The sequence below is a fragment of the Acanthopagrus latus genome, chromosome 21 (assembly GCF_904848185.1).
Source record: "Acanthopagrus latus isolate v.2019 chromosome 21, fAcaLat1.1, whole genome shotgun sequence".
In the NCBI taxonomy this organism is placed as follows: domain Eukaryota; kingdom Metazoa; phylum Chordata; class Actinopteri; order Spariformes; family Sparidae; genus Acanthopagrus; species Acanthopagrus latus.
This window is the reverse complement of record NC_051059.1, coordinates 10600389-10621382: the sequence shown is the minus strand read 5'-3', so window position 1 is coordinate 10621382 and position 20994 is coordinate 10600389. Positions and strand designations below refer to the sequence as shown.

The 20994-nt window shown below is 41.5% G+C and overlaps 1 protein-coding gene across 7 annotated transcripts in view; it reads left to right on the top strand.

Moving 5' to 3' along the window:
• Positions 1-20994, top strand: part of svilb (supervillin b) — a 39242-nt gene that overhangs the window by 12891 nt on the left and 5357 nt on the right. For 6 of the 7 annotated variants that reach the window (XR_005072275.1, XM_037085154.1, XM_037085153.1 and 3 more), the window contains exons 13-36: positions 649-940; positions 1471-1527; positions 3166-3868; positions 5127-5643; positions 8652-8775; positions 9972-10034; positions 11544-11621; positions 12191-12338; positions 12902-12997; positions 13376-13456; positions 13723-13900; positions 13992-14164; positions 14462-14617; positions 14880-15016; positions 15545-15692; positions 16466-16611; positions 17301-17476; positions 18017-18164; positions 18383-18662; positions 18935-19086; positions 19365-19470; positions 20147-20354; positions 20441-20574; positions 20807-20962. Coding sequence is in view for 6 of the 7 variants with exons in the window: in XM_037085154.1 (XP_036941049.1) it covers positions 649-940; positions 1471-1527; positions 3166-3868; positions 5127-5643; positions 8652-8775; positions 9972-10034; positions 11544-11621; positions 12191-12338; positions 12902-12997; positions 13376-13456; positions 13723-13900; positions 13992-14164; positions 14462-14617; positions 14880-15016; positions 15545-15692; positions 16466-16611; positions 17301-17476; positions 18017-18164; positions 18383-18662; positions 18935-19086; positions 19365-19470; positions 20147-20354; positions 20441-20574; positions 20807-20962 (4457 nt within the window). In the remaining variant the exon portion in view is untranslated. The remainder of the gene's footprint in view (positions 1-648; positions 941-1470; positions 1528-3165; positions 3869-5126; positions 5644-8651; positions 8776-9971; positions 10035-11543; positions 11622-12190; positions 12339-12901; positions 12998-13375; positions 13457-13722; positions 13901-13991; positions 14165-14461; positions 14618-14879; positions 15017-15544; positions 15693-16465; positions 16612-17300; positions 17477-18016; positions 18165-18382; positions 18663-18934; positions 19087-19364; positions 19471-20146; positions 20355-20440; positions 20575-20806; positions 20963-20994) is intronic. The other variant, XM_037085156.1, reaches the window with a different exon arrangement.

Genomic DNA, 20994 nt, shown 5'->3' with positions numbered 1-20994 from the left:
GTCCTGCAGTCTGTTTACCAACCGTGGTTTAACTTAGCACTCTGCTGGGAGATCGCCACATCCCCTTCAATCATCCAAGTGCATTATATGATTATCTGGCATATGTGTGCTGATCTACTTATGTCTCTGTTGCTGTGTCTGTAATCTCATGCAGTTGTCACAGTTGTTTACCTGCTTGCTGGTATTAACATGCAAGTTCAGTTCTTTGAGATTAAGCAGAGGACAATAGCTTGTTATACATTAAGACTGCATGTTTAATATATTTCTTCGTGTAAAATTAGGTTTCTTAAATAAGTTAGTCTTAGGTAAGTTAAGCTTCTCAGTCATTTTATCATAGAATATCTAAAGGTATTACAGTTGATCAAAAGCAACAGATGTAATGTTTTCTTAGCAGTCTCTTGTTTATTCAGACAGTCTTCTGTAATGCAGCCTTGAAACCCCATATTTTAAATTTTATACTTACTTCAATCTCAAAATTCTGCCGCCCTGATTTAGAGATGATGGAGTTTTAATAGTTAAACAATATTTTTTAATGCACACGCATAAATACTTTCCATTCAACAAGATGTGCTTTTACTTTAAATGAAATGGCTCTTTGAAGACTTAAACCTATTTCTCATGCACTGACATACCTCTGTCTCTACCCAGCATCCAGGCCTCCTCCCAGCCAAGTATAGGAGTCCAGGATCAGGAGAGGGAGACCAAGGAGCACCAGAAACCAGCTCAAGCTCCCAGTTCTGGTGTGGAGGAAGGTGGCCAGGACCCTTTCTCCGACGAGCCTGACCTGTCCACCCTCAGCCTGAGTGAGAAGATGGCCCTTTTCAACCGCCTCTCTCATACTACAGGCAAGACCACCGAGGGAGGGCGAGGAGACAGCCGCCAACGTAGGGCCAACGCTCGGTTTCAGACTCAACCTATTACCCAGGGAGAGGTGGCGCAGGTACAAAAAGTTTTGCTTCTCTTGTTAAAACAGTTGCTTTTTTCATTTTAAAAAAAAGACTTTCAGGATAATTTGAAATGATTTGAATAATTTGTATGCAAGATCTTCATATAGTAAACAGGCCTGAAGCAACAGACGACTCATTTCCAGGTCACTTACACTCCAGTGAATGTTTTGCAGTCCACCAGTTTCCATTGGTGCGTGATGGATAAATGACATGGTTCTCTTTGCAGCTGGATCATTCTAAGATACAATAAAGGTCATGGAGTTTATACTGCATCTGCTTTTTTACACAGTGGCCTCTAGATGTCACAAATCACCAACAATTCACATGTGGAAGCTCTTAATTACTATGCACAGGGAAACCATTTTGTCAGTTGGTCCATAACCAGAGTGCATGAGGGAGTATATTTGTGACCTTTGTTCTCATTTTGTTGCTAAAATGATGTTCTTGATTGAAAAAAATCATCTGACGTGTCACCAAAATACTCTCATCTGTGAGTCATAGTCAATCACTGGTGTCCACACAGGAAGCGGAGCCCTCTGCGGTGTGTAACGGTGACTTAGAAGCCAATCAGAGAGAACACGTAAGACCTCTGCTGCCTGTACGGAGCTTCTCATTAGTCACATTGAATGATCCCGTTATTGATTGATATGATCGGTCCAGCTAGTGACCTGTGTTGTATTGATATGGCAGTTTCTGAGCTTAATGTTGTTCATAAATGCAGCCCAGTGTGTACTTTAAAGTTTGAAATGAGTTTGCCTAAGTGGTAGATGTTTAAGGTGCTTTGTTTGTTTTTAATGGCTCCTCACTTTTGGATGTAAGCAGCTTCAGTGACATGCTTGCTCCTTGCATAACAAGCATGGGATTACTTGAATGCAAGTGCTGCATGTTAGTTTATTCAGGCTTCCACCCAACCTGAATAAACTAGCAAAAAGGAAATGCTTGTCAAGGGAATAAGTGGATAATGGTTGGATCTTGCCTTGATATTGAATGTGTGCAGAAATGTATGAGTGTCAATATAGACCTTCAAATATACCCAAACACTGACAGTAGACTGAAGTTTGAGCATCTCTGCTAGTATTGTTGGAAGAAGAGATGGCTCAGTATACTGTGCCCTGATATTGATGCTAATAGTGATGCAGTTTTAATATTGTGTTTTTCTGACCTTTCAGGCTATAGTATAGGTGTGTAAGGTTATTTCCTGAACTTATTTGATTTTTCCAGCTGAACTGAATTAACTACCAATGCCTCAATGTGCTTGGCCATCATAAAGTTTCTGATTTATTTATTGTTTCTGTAATATCACAGCACTATTTCATCATTAATTGTGTGTGACTAAATATTGTCTGAATGTAAACAAGGCGTCCAGCATCAAATCTGTGCAAATATCTGTTTGATTTCGCAAGATTTCGTTCAGAGACCTTTTTCAAGGCATGGACACTCATCAAGTGAGTGCAGTAGTATATATGGTTCAAATAACACTTGATTAGCCTTTATTTACTTGTGTCAATCTGATGAACTAGTGGGGCTAACTATCAAGGGAATTTAAGTCCTGGACAAAGTGGACCTCAGGTTAAAAACACCCTGATGCAATTTCACATGGTCCATAAAGTAACAATGGCAGCATTTATGGGAAATGAGACTGGTTGAAATGTACTGGAATTTCATCTTAAGGACACCACAGACATTACCATGCATGATTAAATCAAATTTGTTACAAAACAAATTTGAACACAAATAGAATAGAAAAGTTACTGCACCACATCCAGGCTAGATGAATGCTATGTTTGTTGAAATAGTTTATGAATGATATTCCTTAAATGACTGTGAATGTCAGATGGAATATGCTAAAAGGGAGGTTAAATGTTTTTGTCTGGCAGGTTAATGATTGAGTTGTGTTACTGTCTGTGCTTCTTGCTGCCATTTTGTAAATGGCAGAGAGTTGCTGCAGCTTCATGAGCAAACCCAAAATGTTTTACCTAATTTGCTTTGATTGCTGCCGTCCTTCCCCCCATCCATCCATTCGTTCACAACCTTTTTGTCGCCCCACTTTATTCTTCCACCCATCAATAATACCTTTTGTAATACCCACGCATACATCTATTAATCCTAACTTCTCTGTTTCTGACACATGTAATCCATCCCTTCTAAGTATCAATCCCTCTAGTTATTCCCTTGTCGTCATTCCGAGTTTCTGACATGATTCCTGCTGTTCCCGCAGCTGAAAAATGGAGGTGAGATCAAACTGGAGCCCCTGTCAGCCTCCCTCGTCCGCTCTGTTGCAGCCGTCACCTCCCAAGCCTCCGTCACTGCTGTAACCATCACGCCAGGAAGCAGCGGCGACAATGACGCTGTCCGTTCAGGAAAGTCCACTGCCATCCCTTACATCCCTGCCCAACAACAGACTTCCAGCAGCACAAACAGCCACCAGGAGAGGGCGTTGAGGTATTTCTCTATGACCCAGAGCGGGGACCCTGTCCACCCTGAGCCTGAGCTCAACTCCTCCCCTCTCCTCCCAGAGAGCCAAGAGAGAGTGGGGGCTCCTCTTCCTCCCACCACCTCTGCTGGTCACAGGCAGCAGGGGGAGGTGGCGGAGGAGGGCAGGAGAGAGCGTCATAAAGAGGAGGTTAGGGGGAGACAGCAGGGAGGAGCCAGAGAAGACAGCCAAGACGGCAGCATCAAGGGAAAGTCTCACTCCCCCGACAGGGACCGGGACAGCAGGCAGCGGCAGCAGCATCTCCAGTCCCAGCACTCTGCCGAGCCTCTGCCCAGCTGGAGAGCCGCAGACGGAGACTCCCAGGAGAGTAGGCAGAGAGCAGAGGGAGGAGGAAGAGGAAGAGGAGGCTACCTGAGAGAGGCAGCTCACAGCTCCTCCACACAGGAACAGGAGAGGAGCATCGGTCGGAGCCAGACTGGCAACTCAGGTAGGAGGCTTCTCTAATGTATTCCACAGAAAAGAGATGGAGAGGAGTGGGGGAAAGAATAATAGAGAGGTGGAAATAACTGAGAGCTAAAGGAGGGATGGGGGGAGAAATTAAAACGAAATGGACATAAAGAAAAGGGAGTGACACTAAAAGAGGAAGCAACGTCTAGGGAGGGAGCTGTTCTCGTTATCCTCATTGTCTTATGCAGCATGCTCCCACGCACGATTGCTTTCTGCCGGCTGCGCACACACTTGTCACAGCTGGGGGTGTTTGATTTGGCTGATACAGAGAGAGAGAGAGAGAGAGAGAGAGAGAGAGAGTGAGTGAAGGAGAGACAGACGTCTGAAGCTGCATCTAATTAGCATATTTTTCCATGCATTTGCCTCGTGGCTCCCTTTGTCTAGAAAGAGGAAGCCCTTTCCTGACATGCTGTTTGTCAGTTAACAGACATCAAGGATATTTGAATCGAACTGTGTGTGCACACTGTCATGGCCTACAAAGGGGCTGTGGTCCCCTTGCACCATATTACGCCTGTGGGTTGGCCGTGCACTACTACAGTCTAATAGGCCTGACCTGTTTCTTTATGTGCTAACGCAGAATGTGTCTCGGGGTGGTCTTTTCCCATGCATGCACACAAAAAGATGAATGCACTCAGTGAGAGAGTGCAGAACAATTGGCTGGCACTTACATGAAGCAGGTAGAGGACGGCAGGGACACAATGAAAGCCTTGTCTGCAGGCTCTAGTCTTAGTTCTGCATGGGTAAATCTAAACTAAAATGTAGTGCTATAGTATCATGCGGCTCCAGGCACTTGCGTTTACTAATTCCCTGGGGACCCTAAGTCCAATCCTTCCACTGACCTTAACTAAAGTCAAGCCTTTAAACCTAAGATGTTGATCCAAACTGTGATCAATACAGATTGGACACAGACATCATTTTTATTATACTAATTGCTTTTCCTTCCTGCATGTGTGCATTCTAAGTTATTATGTATTCACACATTAAAATAAGTGGGATGCTGGGGTGTTGGAAAGTATCGCCTCTGTTTTAAGAAAAGAAGATCCCACATGCTGCCAATGCTCAGTCTCACCAAAAGTGTCAGTACTATTAATATTTCATCCCCTCATCCTTCGACCCTCACCAAGTGTGTTTACAGTGTTTACAAGCTTTACTGAATAAAACATTGATTTTAACATGTTATGGCTGATTCTAAACACTAATTTGACTTACAATGTACATACTGTATACTTTTCTTTCAGACCTGCCGGATCATCCTGCACCACTGAGGCCACTGATAGCTAAAGTGTCATCCAGGACAGTGTCTCACGTTTCAAGCAGCCAACAGCAGCGGCAATCCAACATCCAGCCACCTCAGACTCTTCCTAAACCTTTCACGCAGCAGCCTCCTCCAACCCTACCCAAACCTTCATCAGACATCCAGCACCAGCCGCACTCCCAGCCTCCACCGACATACCCCAAACCTTTCACTCAGTCCCCACAAAACCATCCAAAACCTCAGAGATTCGTCCAGCCTCTCCCAAAGCCTTACCCACAAACAGCACCCCAGGCTCAGCCCAAACCCCAGGTGCCTCCACAGACACCTCCCAAACCCCAGTCTTTCCCCCAGGCGCTGATCAAGTCCCAGTCCCTGCCCTTGGACCACAGCGAGGACTTCAGCAAGCACAGCGTCCATTCTGGAGACCTGCTGTCCCCCACAGATTCTGGAGAACAACTGTCTGACGGCATGTCCTCTAAACAGATGTCCATCAAGGAGAGGTGAGTGACAGCTGAACTTTTGAACTAACTAACTGCCAAAAACCTTGATCAATTTATTTTAAAGGTCACAGAAATAATTTGCTAAAGCTATAGAAAACTAAACTGGTGCTCTTCACTCTTAATCCCTCACAAAGTGCCCTACCACAAACTGTGCATTTTATTTACTGTTATTTTGTCTTAGTTAGACCAAATTTGAATATTGTAAAGCTGTTCTGGACTGTGTTAGTGTTTTTCTCTGTTATCGTCTGGATGGTGGACCAGTTATGGCCTGGGAACATTTGCAACCAGGCCACAAGGAAACTGGATGGTTTAGCAAAAAGAAAAAGCTGAATAACAGTGACATAACTTTAAAGGCTTGAAAAGGCTATTTTTACAGGAACGCTCTAAATGTGACACAATTTGTCTCCGCTGCATTTTTCGTCATCACTTCTGTCACAACAGTGTACTGATTTTCAAACAGTACACAGCACGTCTGTATCCCAGGTAACCAGTTCCTCATCAAACCTTTTCAGCTTTCAGGAGGACATGAAATATGTTGAAAGACATTAGTTTAGTGTTGTTTAGAGGTCTGTCTGTTATTTAAAACATTTAGTAAGGAACCACAATTAAATACAGACTCCTTTTCTTTGTTTCGCTTTTGTTTTGTCATTTTGTCACTCCCATTGAGGCTCTATATAGAGAATATACAAAGAAAGAAGATCAAAATAAAAAGGGCATTTGGGAACAAGAATATGTAATTGTCAAAAAATAAAAGGGGTAGGGGTAGGGCCAATATATATATAGCATATCTCTCTCTCTCTCTCTCTCTCTCTCTCTCTCTCTCTCTCTCTCTCTTGCTTTGATTACTGCCTTGCACACTCTTGGCAACATCTGTCGATGAGCTTCATGAGGTAGTCACCTGAAATGGTTTTCCAACAGTCTTTATGGAGTTCCCAGAGATGTTGAGCACTTGTTGGCCCTTTATGCAGTCCATCTCATCCCAAACCATCTGACTGGGTTTAGGTCAGGTGATTGTGGAGGCCAGGTCATCTGGCGCAGCACACTAGCCGTGCGTTTGGGGTCATCGTCCTGTTGAAAAATAAATGATGGTCCAGCTAAACGCAAACTTGATGGTATGGCAAGTCGCTGCACGATGCTGTGGTAGACATGCTGGTTCAGTGTGTCTTCAATTTTGAATAAATCCCCAACAGTGTCACCAGTTAAGCAGCCCCACACCATCACACCTCCTCCTCCATGCTTCACAGTGGGAACCATGCATGTAGAAACCATCCGCCCACCTTTTCTACGTCGCACAAAGACACGGAGGGTGGAACCAAAGATCTCAAATTTGGACTTTTACTTTCCTGTACATTTTTATCTGTAATGGAGTCTTTAAAACCAGAACACAACATTTATGACTATAGCCATTGTTAAAGGTCTTAGAGACAATGTAGGAGAGACAAGCAAGTCACTTATGTTCATCAACAAGTATCCACTATGAACATGTATTCACTGTTGCAGTGAATACACCCTTAAGAATTAACACCCTTAAGAAAAGCAACGGCAGATCAACAATAAAATGAATGCGAATAAAGGGCTTCTAAAAACCTGAGGCCTTGCAAAGCTGCACGGACAGGTCAACCTTGATAACGTCCACAAAGGTCAAAACTGAGATCAGCAATGATCGGGGGCCGACAGAAATTTTTTCGTGCTATTTGAGAAGCCAGTGTTTAATAAATTTGCAGTGTTTGACAGAACAAGGCTAAAGTCACTGTCTGCCCTTTTCCTTGCAGTACAAACCCTGTCACATTTTTGGAGGTGAAAGAACATTTTTTAGCAACATTGTGTTTCTCCTGTCTGGACTGAAGAGATCCTCTGAGATTTAGCAGTTCCTCCTCATGCCCTAATTTCTGCCCTGTCCACATTCAAGCTGCAGAGATGATGACATACTTTGTTTTACCTCTCAGTGATTCGTTATCAGCACTGTATAGATCTTTTTAAACGGTCATGTTCGCTGGCTATGGAGCAGAATTATCTGACCTGGTTTTTCACCCTTGAAGGATTTTTTTCTTTATGACCTCTATGGAAATAATACATCTCTCATCTCTCTCTCATCTCATTATCAATCGCTTATTCATGAGGGTCGTGGAGATGTAACCGCCTTATCCCCTTTTTCAAGGGCTCACGGGGGTTTCTGGAGCCAATCTCAGTTATCTCTCTGGGTAAAGGGCAGGGTACACCCTGGACGAGTCGCTCTTTTTTTTGAACTCCCATGGTAATCCTGAAGCCATTTTCTTTTGTTAGCACACATGTTAGCAGTAATAGTGCAAAACCCATAACAATTAAACACTGTTTGCACTGTTAGCTAGTTTGACAAAGGGTCAATTCCACTGTTACTGAGTACGTAACTACCAATTATGACACTGTTCTAATTGGTATTTTACTACTTAAAGAATTAATAAGCTTAAAAGATTTGAAAATAAATTTAGTTGCTGCAAAGCTTCATCCCTGACCAGTGTCTTTGTGGTGACTGAAATTGGCTTTAAATTGAGTAGCAAGAGTCTGATATCACTATGATACAGTAGCTGGTCTCGATGAAGACTTACACCTGTAATATGAAACAAAATTGTGTTGATTGCAGAAGTTTAGCTTTAGATTTATTCTAGAAAATCATATACAACTAGAGAAATGTTAGGGGTGACACAATAAAGTCAGGATGTATCATTATTGTGAATCCACCACACATAACATATTTTGTGTCAGGTTAATTCAGCTCTCTGTTGAAGTCATATGATGTTCAAACTGAGTTAGATATTCAAATCCAAGACTTCATGTTTGTTATGGTTGCATCATTCCAACAAATTTTGGCAACTCAGCCCAACATTTAGTATTAAGTATGATGTGTACAGTGTGTTTGAGCAATGATTGGCTGCTCACCATGATTTTGTAATGACTGACCTACGGATGAGTCTGTGGAGTTGAGGTACACACAGTTTCTAATGAAGATCATTTTGTTTGTTTTATGTCAGAGTGGCACTGCTGAAGAAGAGTGGCGAGGAGGACTGGAGGAACCGGATCAACAAGAAACAGGAAGTGGTTAAGGTGGCGTCCACCGAGGAGCAGGGTCAGCTGTGGGAGACAGAGCAGAAGAAGGTCAGTCTGAACTACACATCATAAATATCTCAAATCATGTTCACACCAACCCTGTCATACACACATATAGATATAGTATATTTGGTTCAGACACATTAGCAACATTTTGTCACACATCTGTGATATCTTCAGAAATGTATTATACATCACTGTACAAGTATAATATCTAAATCTAAACAACTGGCCTACAACTTGTATCTTTTCATTTATTTCTCTTTTTCTTTACACACCATCCATTAAACCAAACAGTACATTCAGGAAAATATATAAAATAAAACATCCTCCAAATTGAATCAAAAGGAAATCTTCATGAAGATTTTGAATTGTTGCATGTAAATTTACTGTTAATCAAGCAATGTGGTTAAATCTGAGTTTTATAAATCTTTAAGAGCTGCTATCTATGTGTTTGTTTGATGGATGGACATAATGGAAAGATGCTTTAAAGTAAAGAAAACCCTTAAATCTCTGCTACACAGCTGGTCAAAATCAGAAATTAGCACAGATCGAAGTTAGGTTTCTTTCTTTTCACCCTGTACCATTGACAGTGGATTTAAAAGATACATAGTCGAATAAAAAATGTTATACTAAAGGATATAATGGTTTAACAGCTTTACCAAAGTAATCAGAGTAAACACAAGTGCCACATTTCACACCCCATCCGTCATGGTTACCATGCCAGCTCCTCTCCTCGCTATCTTAGATAAGTGCTCCTTTCATTTCCTCCTTTACTCCATCTGTTGTTTGAGCCCAGTGTTCCAGATCAGTGTAGCATCCAGCCCCCTTAGGCTGTAAACCAGGAAGCATATGGGACAGTCTGCTTGAAGAATTATCAGTCTGGGGTTTGGGGAATAGACTTTCCTTTTTATGAGATCAGATTTGGCTAAGCTTCAGGCTAAGTTTAAATAATTACTTTGAAAGCTTCATTGAAGGAAAGAATGTATTTACATGCATCTTTTATTGGTTTGAACAGCAGCTAGAACTTAATTTATAAGTTCAAATAAGCTCTAATTTCAGGATTTAAACTTTTCACTGCAGCTCATCTACTTCACATTAGTATTCTGTTGGGCGAAGCTGCCTGCTTAAACCCTGGATGGTAATCCTCCAGGCAGTCTCACCCCAAAAACCCATTAGAGCAACAATGGTCTTCCCCCCTCCCTCCCTCTGACCAAGTACTTCCCCTGTTTTTAACCCCTCAGGAGGAAGGGGTGGTTGTTCAAGACTACTCTGCTGTGTCTGTGTCAGTGTCTGAACAGCTGTGGGTAAGACCCGCACAACAACTCCAAAACCAATCAGCTTCGTGTGGGACCTGTGTTGTCCAATCACAGCTTTGTGTGCACTTGACGCTTTCCTCAGATTTTTGCTGAGTCGTAAAGGGGCATTAAGTAATCAATTCACTTCAAAGTGAACTGAGAAATTCTCACATCAATTTTGTTTTGCATTTTGAATTAATTAAAACAGTTGTTCATGACAGTAAATTAAGCATTAATGGCCAGAAAACCTTCTGGCCAAAGTGTCTTTATTTTGTGATAGCTAGACATTTGTAGTTGGAAACAACATAACAGCTTTATTATAGAATACATACATGGGAACATAGAAATGTTTTCAGGTGTATAAATGCCATTTTTAGTTGCATTTGAGAAAAGCATATCTTTGAAGAGCGATAAGGGATAAAAAAAAAAAATGCATTGCAGGTGCACAGTTGTCTGCCTTCTCTTTAAAATAATGGAACTGGATGACTGCTCAGAGCGCCTAAAGATACATTTGAAAACTCAGCAACTCTGGCCTAGTTACTCAAGATAGACGATGGTCCATGTTGTGAGCAGTTTCATGTACCAACTATCTGCAAAACAACCTAATCACTGTGCAGACTGAAGCATGCATCTACTCATGGGGCCCAGGCTGAGCGCCATGAAGTACACATTGATGGCCTCCATCTTGGCTGAGCTGTTATGTTCTGACTTCTGACTTAGCTCAGTAAACTAGCTACCATGATGCAGATGCATAGCTCCTGCATGAAACTGCTCAACACCAGGTAGGACAAAACAATTATTATTTGATTTTGGGGTGAACTGTCCCTTTTGATTATAGATCAGTAGTTCAGTGGGGTCAGATAAATCTGAGGGAAGAATATTCTGTTAATTTTTAGGATATTTATTGTTGCTTTTTTTTTTTTTTTACCAGCACCACAGTTAATCTTTTTAGTTCTTTAGGCCTCATAAGAATATGTGGCTGTGAATTGTTAAGAGTCATTATATGTGTAGATTATATATTAAATCTACCAACTACAGTTTGATTTAATGCACCTGTAAGCTTTAGGCTGTGATTGCACTGCACTGGTAATGTAATATGTGACCTTCTGTGACTGTGACAAACTGTGCCTGTCTCAACTTACAGTGTGCTGCTTTTCTTACTGTAGAAATGTACTTTGTTCAAGGGCCTTTGATGATTTTAATTGCATTTTTATGTGTGGATGCATGGCACTTCACTAGCAATTTCACTTCTTTTGATAAATTGATGTTTGCAATGTGCATTTAATTTTATGATAAATGTTTGTTTAATGTTGAGCATAACATTGAGCTTTACGATCAGGTCTGGAAGTTGAAGATGAGCGAGTAGTTTAACAACTGTCCTGTTGCATTCCCGGTTTCTGGTCTTCTGTCCTTTGCATCCCTCCTTTATCCTCCTTCCTTATCTTTCACGCTCATCATTTTTTCTTCCATTTCCTCCTTTTCTTTCTTTCATTTTTCCATCCACCTCTTCATCCTCAGGAACCTGTTTTCTCTTCCACCTATTCTCCTCCTATCTCCCTTGGTCAAAAGTGTCAGTATATTGACCATCATAGTCAGGTAAGGACATGCACCTGATACGCTTGAACACGCTGCATGGACTGGGCTCTTATCGTGTCTGCTTGGTTTACAGCTGCTGGTGTGAAAGTCAGTTTAGGCACTGTTGATTTGTATTTGGTTCTGACTGCATGAATACAGCTCAGTGCCAAGCAAACACTCCTACTGTGGAATAAAGACGTTTATAAAGGTTAGAAAGGACATGCACCCAGCATGCTCAGGTGACTCAGATCTTTTTATATCTACTTGGTTTGACACTGTTGCTACATGAAGGAAAGCGTGGAGTCACGTGAAGGTAAAGTGAAGCTGTTAGAGGTGATTTAGTTCTCTTACTCTTGGATAGTAGATGCAATGGTCGTTGAAAGATGTTTGGTTTTGCTCCATGATCTTGTTTTTCCGTGCTGCTCATAAACCTGTTTTGAAAACATGGCTGAAAGTACCCTGAAATCACAGCTGACAGTCAGCCTCATTGTGCAGAGTTTATTTTATAGTTTTGCATGCATCACTTGCCACTTTAACATAGTAATCTTTCATAATTTGATAATTTGTTCGTTCTTCTCTGGTCTGTGCAGAAGGCGGGAGAGGAGATCGAGGCCAAGATGACCATTGAGGAGAGGAAACAGATGATTTCAGTCCGTGAGGATTCCTGGAAGACAAAGGGCAAAGGAGCGGCCAATGATTCTACCCAATACACTGTGGCTGCACGTATGGTCAAGAAAGGTCAGTGCACAAATGTGCTGATATCCACCCATCTTCAACGAAGTGTACACTATTTGAAAATGCCACGGGGCATGACTTTTATGCAAAAATACGCCCAATACGTTAGACTAAAAGGTCCTACAACAGACAGTCATTGTTCCACATGCACTTTCCCTAACACAAACTCAGATTTGTTTCCCAGTATTACTTTTTTGTCAGCGTATTTTAAATTTAAGTTCTTAGTATGATTATTTGTGGAAAACCTTTCATGCTCAAGTGGAAGTGAAAATCAAAACAGCTTTGCAGGAGTTCACTTCACATTAAATCATTTTCCAGACTTTGTCAAAATTGTGATTTTTTTCTTGACCATCTGGAGGTGCTAATGTGTGAAGTCACCAAGTGCAAACTCCAAAGAGACACTTACTTTGAGAGCTGAATGTTATCATGTAAATGTTTTTTCCTTGAATAAAATGATAATATATCACTTTTTTCTTTTAAGTGGTTTATAAAGATAATCATTTGAAAATGTACTAGTAAAAGTAGACAGTTATCTCTACTGTAAATTTCTCTCTCTGTGTCCACAGGCCTGGCAGCCTCCTCCTCAGTTATCAGTCCCATACTGTCACCAGTCTCCACCAAACTCAAGAGCAGCTCGCCTGCTGTCAACAAACCACAAGACGGTGAGACAGATTTCCTGTGACTTCACTGTCACAGCTAAAGAAACCACAGTCAAAGGATTTTTATAAACCTCTGTATATTGTTTCAGATTTTAAACAAATAGATTGAAATTATTGTTCACATTTGATGCTGCTTTAGCCAAATGACTCACTGTTGAGCTTTTTATTCAGTTCAAAGTTCAACATACAATTGATAATTATTGAAACAAGCTCAGAAATAACATAATAAAATATTGAGTAACTTAAAACCCTATTAATTGGTAAATCATAGTGAAACAGGCCAATACTGTGCATCATCATGACGTTTTTTTTGTTGGTTAAAGATAATTTGATCTATGTCAACATGAGTCAATCAGAATCATTGAATGATTTCATTTACAGAAATTGAGGCCAGACCAGACATGGAATCTGATAAGAAACTAGACAAGTTGGAGAGCTTCTTGGGACGTCTGAATAGCAAAGGTATGCTCTACTTTAAGCTCCTTCAATCCTATTTTTATAAACAACCTCTTGAGTCAGCTTCACAGTATCAGTATTCACCTCTGAAGAATTTTTTTAATTATAATTCGTATTCATTTGGTGGGTGGTTGCTTAGCGTGCAGCGGTCCTTCATCATCTTCATCATCATTCTGTTTCTCTCCTGATAATTCTTCCCTGGATGTGAGTCGATTTCATTATTGGATTAGGACCTAATCTTGTTTCTCTTCTTCCTTCTCACTGTTGATCAGTGGCAGGTCTCCAGGAAACCACCATAACAGTTACTGAGAAGGCAGTGAAGGAAGTGATGAAGCTGGATGATGAAATCTTCTCCAAGTTCTACAGACGCGTTGCTGAATTTCCACGCATGCCCACCAGGATCGAGATTAACGAGGATTTTGACACCATATTCGGTTCTCAGGCTCCAAAGTAAGAAAACATTGAAGCTTCTAATAATTCCTGACTCATACATCTCATTCATCACCTGCATGTGTGCTCATATGCTTCTCTTTGTTTTCAGGTTGACCTCAGCCATGGTGCAGCATAAGCGCTCGGTGCGTCCATCCAGGAACGTCCAGTCATCCAGAAACCCTCTGAAGATGCTGGCAGCCAGAGAAGACATCAGACACGAGTACACTGAGGAGAGACTGAATGTGGCACAGCTGGAGAGCAAGAGGATGAAGGCTGAGAAGAGTGAGTGTAGGGATGACCCTGTGTGTTTATGCACAGTATGTGTTTGTGTTTGTCATGTTGTTTGTAGTCGAAAATTGGAAACATTGTGTACAGCCTACAAAACTACATCAATCTCAGCCTCTTATTGGATAAACAGCTCTAATTGGAATGCAGCCTCATGTGACCCACTTCTGTAGCACTGTTTACAGCTGGGATTTACTTTCTTTGAAATTTAATGAAGCATTTATGTTATTTTTTTTTACCCCCTCGTGCGGGGCTCCATGCTTTTATAAAAATATGTACTCTTTTTCTTTCCAGTAAATAAAACCTCTGAGTACTCCGACGCTGCTCTGGCAGGTCTGGCCAGTAAAGAGAACTTCAGCAGCGTGAGTCTGCGCAGCGTCAACATCTCTGAGCAGATGTCCAACAACAGTGCCGTGCCCTACAAGAACCTCATGTTGATGCAGATCAAAGGTAAAAACACTGCTTGACTCTGCTGAGCAGTACAGTATTATATGATTAGTTATACCTGCATGACCCCTTCCGCCATCTTGTGAATATTCTTTCCTGACTCTTTTTAGACTGATGATGGATCTCAACCTTTAATTGAAAGCTAGTTTTAAACAGAACTGTCCACCGACAATCTATCCAATACAATACTTTGGGAAATAAAGACATTTCATGGCCCATATGCTTTAAAGGAAGGATACTCAGCAGAAAACTCTTTCCTCTCCAGGTCGTCGTCATGTTCAGACCAGATTAGTGGAGCCAAGAGCATCATCTCTGAACAGTGGCGACAGTTTCCTGTTGGTCACTCCAGAGCACTGCATCGTCTGGATTGGAGAGTTCTCAAACGTTATTGAAAAGGCTAAGGTCAGCCCTTTACCTGTATCACTACCAACTGTTTCTTATACCCAAGAGCTTTGGTTTGTCCAGCATCAAAGCTACTGTTGTAATATTGGCATTCGGACATAGATGATTCATTGATGATTCTGCCTCTCATTTCCTTTCCCAACACACACACACTCTAACGTACACACATTAACACACACTGACACAAATATCCATCTGTGCTCCTCATCCAACACATGCTTCCAGGCTAGACTACAGCTCTTCCATTTCCCCAAAGGATGTCCGTCTAGACACTTTCTGATAAACATTTGTTTTTCTCTGACTCCTTGTTCAGTGCTGTTTACTCATTGTTTTATGTTTTCGTGCACAAAAACCCTCCAGCAGTATTCAGCTAGGACTCAGCCAGTTCTCACCACACCACCATCCCTGGATTAATTAGAAAAGTCCAATTTCCTTGTTGTTCACATCAAAGTCAACATTGAGACTTCATTGTCTCTGTCACTATTTTTTTAAAAAGACATGTTACATATATAGGTTTCTTTCCTGTAGGCAATAGATTTAGCCACCTTCATCCAGACGAAGAAGGACATGGGCTGCAGGGCGAGCCAGGTGCTGACCATCGAGGAAGGGGTGAACCCACAGGGTCCAGATACCCAGCAGTTCTGGACAATCCTAGGAGGACAGACTGCTTATCAACGTAAGACATGAACCTGTAATAGTCAAACTTTTTGCCGGCAGTTTGATCCCAATTATAATGGATATTATAAAACATCTTTATTGGGACATGTTGTTCGGATAATTAAAAGTGCAAGTTGAATGGTTTAAAAGTGCCAAGATCAGAATCTGATCACATCTGCTTGACAACATCAGATTTTAAGTACAACGTGCTTGCATTTGTACACAATGTGACATTCATGTGAAATATATGTTTGAATTTAGGGAACGAGCACATGAAAAGTCTGAAACACATATAATTGTTGATTAAATGCCTACTTTGAGACAGGAAAGTGCCAAAAGATGTGTTATTCAACAGAACTGTGTGAACTTGAAAGCAATACAAGTGACAATTAATGATGTACTTTAAGAAATAACTGTGGAGCTGATCTGCTGTTAACACGGCATATAGATGATCAACAACTCACAAAACCCCTGTTTTCAGGGAGTCTGGGGCTAATTAGCTGCCACTTGCAATTACACATGTTTTGATCTATAGGACAGAGATCTGTTCTCAACAAGGATAACAAGAACGTGTTAAAAATACCAGGCATAAACCTAAAGGCAAGATTGTATTGTTTATTACCTGAAATACAGGGTACAGATCCCATTTTAATTACAGGTGTCAATGATGTTCGACTTGTCTTACAGTGTGTGTAGAGATATCCTGGTAACACTGAACCTTTTTTTACGGGTGCTTTAGGAGGCATGCAGACAGCCACACTGACATTATATGTCTGTCCAATTGCACTGCAGCGGCAGGTCCACCAGAGGAGGATGAGCAGTTTGAGAATGCCATTGTGGAAACCAACTGTATCTTCAGACTGCTGGATGACAAACTAGTCCCTGATGATGACGAGTGGGGGAAGGTCCCACGCAGCTCTCTGCTTGAAGCCAAGGAGGTCAGTGGGGCTTTTTGTGGGTCCACAAAGTCTCTCAACACCCTTTGTTTTCTCGTTTCAGTATATGGCTGTAAAGGCTGTGCTGTCAGTGTTTCTAACCTGGATTAGATAAATAGAATTTTTGACTATAAGCAACCATGGTGCCTTTGAACTAGCACTTACCAGAATGTAATGTTGCACCTACAATATGCAACTTCCTATCATGTTATAATGTAATTAGAGTATCTGAGAGTAGACTTTATGGCAACAAGCTCTGAATGTAAATTTTTGTAATATTTCAATTTTTCAAGAGGAGATTTTTGCTTCACGGTGCTTTTAATTTGTTGCTTAGCAACAGCAGGTGCCACTGCGAGTACCTCCTGCATCCATCTGTGCACTGCTGCTGTTGCTGAAAAATTAAATGGGTTCAAGAAACTGTAGCTAGGGGGACACTGTAGTTACATTGTAATGTTGAAGTGTTAGTGTACAGTTAGTCTTTTTTCTTCTTCTGTGGTCTTATTAGTTTAGGTCTGTGCAAAAAAATGTGTGTTTTTATGTTATATTCTATCTTTTTATTTAAATTAGAATATTCTTGTACAGGCATCTGTTGAGAATGAATCAGCTGTGTCGTGTTAGTCACGACAAACAAACAAAATTGACTCACCTATGCTTCCTATGTTTTTTGTGTCTTTGTGCTGTGCGTGCTGCAGGTGTTGGTGTTTGACTTTGGCAGTGAGGTGTACGTGTGGCATGGTAAAGAGGTGACTCTGGCCCAGAGGAAAGTGGCTTTCCAGCTCGCCAAACACCTTTGGAATGGGATGTTTGACTACACCTGTTGTGACGTCAACCCGCTGGACCCTGGAGGCTGCAACACACTCATACCCAGGTAGGAAACACAGACACTTGTTTTATCACTTGCTGTGACATTTCATTAACATTTATCCTGTGATGGGAGGTGATTCGCATGATGTGACTGTGTCAGTCCATAACCCCCAAACACAATAGATACAAGACACACAAAGATAAACGCTTTTATTTTTAAATTTGTCAGGGCCATCTTTAATGTAAATCATTACTACATGACCCATGACAACTGCAGCTACTAACATAACCCTTCTAGAAATGTCCTAATTTTTAAAAAATCTGTTATAGTCTAAAACTGAATCTGATCTCATAAAATTACTAAATAAAAGCCACAAGCGCTCTTATGTTTGTTTTTATCTTTAGGATTATATGATCATTGCCTTCATATTTGTGCCTCAGCGATGATATACTTGATCTGAAAAACAAAAGTGTACATAACAAACTGCTGTCCTTATAATCACTTGCACATTCACACTCACAGGAATGTAATGATCTTTGATTTGTCATGAATTTTAATCTTGAAATCTTTTCTCTGTCTCTTTGTGTGTGTCCTCACTGACAGGAAGGGCCAGGGCCGCCCCGATTGGGCGATATTCGGCAGGCTGACAGAGCACAATGAGACAATCTTGTTCAAGGAGAAGTTTATGGACTGGACTGAAGTGAAGCTGCCATCACCAAAGGAAGTCTGCGAGCTCATACCTGAGCAGAAGGTGCGTTAAAAGTCACACATATGTTTTCTTTATCTCCCCTTCTGTTTATTTATTGGACTGTGGCTCAAACTTAAACTCGGTTAATGTTGCCAGGAACTGTTGGATACACACTGGGACCAAAACAACCAGAAGAAGAAAGTGGATGCTGATTGAACCTCAAGTAACAAGAATGGTTGCATGTGTATTTATCTGTGATCTTTGTCCTTTTTTTTTCTCAGGAGGCCCCGGGGCGAGAATGCCGACCTTACAATGCCACCCTGATGCTGCCAGTCCTCCAGTCATCCATTTCCACCATCCTGGACGGGGTAAATGTCGGTCGAGGCTACGGCCCGGTGGAGACTGAGGATCACATGAGGACTCAGGAGATCAGCACAGTGTCAGTGGACGTCTGGCACATCCTGGAGTTCGACTACAGTCGTCTGCCACGGCAGAGCATCGGCCAGTTCCATGAGGGCGACGCCTACGTAGTCAAGTGGAAGTACATGGTCAGCACCTCAGGTCAGTCACTGTGGTCCTCATACTCCAACAGAAAAACAACCTTTAACCCAAACTTAATTCAAATATCACACTAAACAAAGTTACAGAGCACCAAGTTTTGTTGTAACTAGATGTAATCTTTGTTACTGAACACCAATGAGTAAAACATAAGTTGCCAGCTGTGGAAAAATAAGCTTCTAGCCACAAAGACAGGCAACAAAAAAATTATTGTTTTAACAGAACTGACGATACAGAAAAATGTTTTCATGTAGTGTTCGGTCTGTGTGTCCCAGTTGGTCGTAGGCAGAACCCTGAGGTGAGGAGCACCGGGCCGGGGAAGGAGAAGTGCTGCTACTTCTTCTGGCAGGGTCGACACTCTACCGTCAGCGAGAAGGGGACATCAGCGTTGATGACGGTGGAGCTGGACGAAGAAAGAGGAGCTCAGGTACAAGAGATGAGGCCAAATAACAGAAACTTCAAATGTATCTAACAGAAATGGAATTGCGGCTTGAAAACAGCTACAGAAAAGTTTGATGTTCACTCTTACATCCCAGACACCCACTATACCCTGTAACCTTCATATCAAGTAGCTGTATGTGTGAACTAACAACTACTTTTTCCTTTTCAAATCAGGTCTGTATATACTGTGCGTAGTCGTGTGTGTAAAGTAGTGTTTTGTTTGCATTAGTTTCATCATCTCCACTCTGTGTCTACATTTTTTAGGTTCAGGTGCAGCAAGGAAAGGAGCCTCCATGTTTCTTACAGTGCTTCAATGGAGGGATGATCCTCCACGCTGGCAAGAGGGAGGAGGAAGAGGAGAACACTCAGAGTAAACACTGCAACATTTCTGCTTTCCATTCTACTTATTCATTTGTCGACATTCCTGATTTTACAGGGCACAAGGGTTTTTCAGTGCCTTAATGGTGCAGATTTTTTACTATTTTACCTCTTAGTCATTTTTCTTAAACAGAATAATGACCTATTTGTTTTGTATGCATGTTGAGTAGATTGCATCAGGCAGTCACAGCCAAAATCTGCGCTCCTTTATTTTCCCTACATATTTTTTAATCAAAGTAGAAAAATCATTATAAAACATAAACTTCTGGAGCTTACCATCTTAAAGTCTGTATTTCCAGAGTCAGTTTAGAAATGCAAAACAAAATACAATAATTTTGGCAATGGTTCAACCAAGTTCGATATGCCATGGTGTTTATTCTGCATTACCTTGACAGTTGAAAGACTTCAAATTTGAATATGATCTCTAAATTGGAAAATACCATATAAATAAACTCATACCAACCATTGTAAAAGCTTACTGATATGAAAGTAAGGCACGTAATATGTCACCATTGTTACTATTATATTTAGAGTATTTATTATAGAGTTATAGAGTTTTATTTTTTGTGATTTTACATATGTCATGTATGTGTATTTTCTGGAATACTGAGATAAATTAGATAAAAACTCTTTATTGACATTTCTATGATTATATCATCTGTGTCCAGGTGAGTGGCGTCTGTACTGTGTGCGGGGCGAGGTGCCGGTGGAGGGCCACCTGCTGGAGGTGGCCTGTCACTGCAGCAGCCTGCGTTCCAGAGCCTCTATGATCCTGCTCAACATCAACAAGGCCATCATCTACCTGTGGCACGGCTGCAAGACGCAGCTACACACCCGCAGTGTTGGAAACACAGCCGCACTCAAGATCAAAGAACAGTGAGTTTTTATCTGGATATGTACGATCACGTTCAGTGAATCAACGCCAATTAAAAACTGGTCTGTTTTCCTCTGATTTCTATCAGGTGTCCACTGGAGGCCGGTCTTCACAGCAGCAGTAAGGTGACCATCCATGAGTGTGATGAGGGAGTGGAGCCTCCAGGCTTCTGGGAGGCTCTGGGGAGAAAAGACAGGAAGGCCTATGACTGTATGCTGCAAGGTAAAGCCTTTATCCATGTACTATAGTTATTTAGTGCATGTACTCCCTGTCTCTGACATATAATACATCACACAGAAACAAGACCAAGACTTAGGCTCAAGATTTGTAAGCAAATAGTTTTTGATTCAATAACTTAATGAGTTTTTACACACACTGCCAAGTCGAGGTGTAAGACTAAGCTTGGAGGAATGATTTATCTCATTACATGTTAGTTTCTGATTTTATTTTTTAGATCCAGGTAAATTCAACTTCACCCCAAGGCTTTTCCAGCTGAGCAGCACATCCGGAGAGTTTGTAGCGAGCGAGTTCTTCCACCCGTCCAGAGCTCCAGACCTGGTCAGCTCTCTGCCCTTCCTGCAGGAAGACCTGTACAATGCACCACAACCTGGTGAGGCATGAGGACGAAGTTACTGCAGTAAA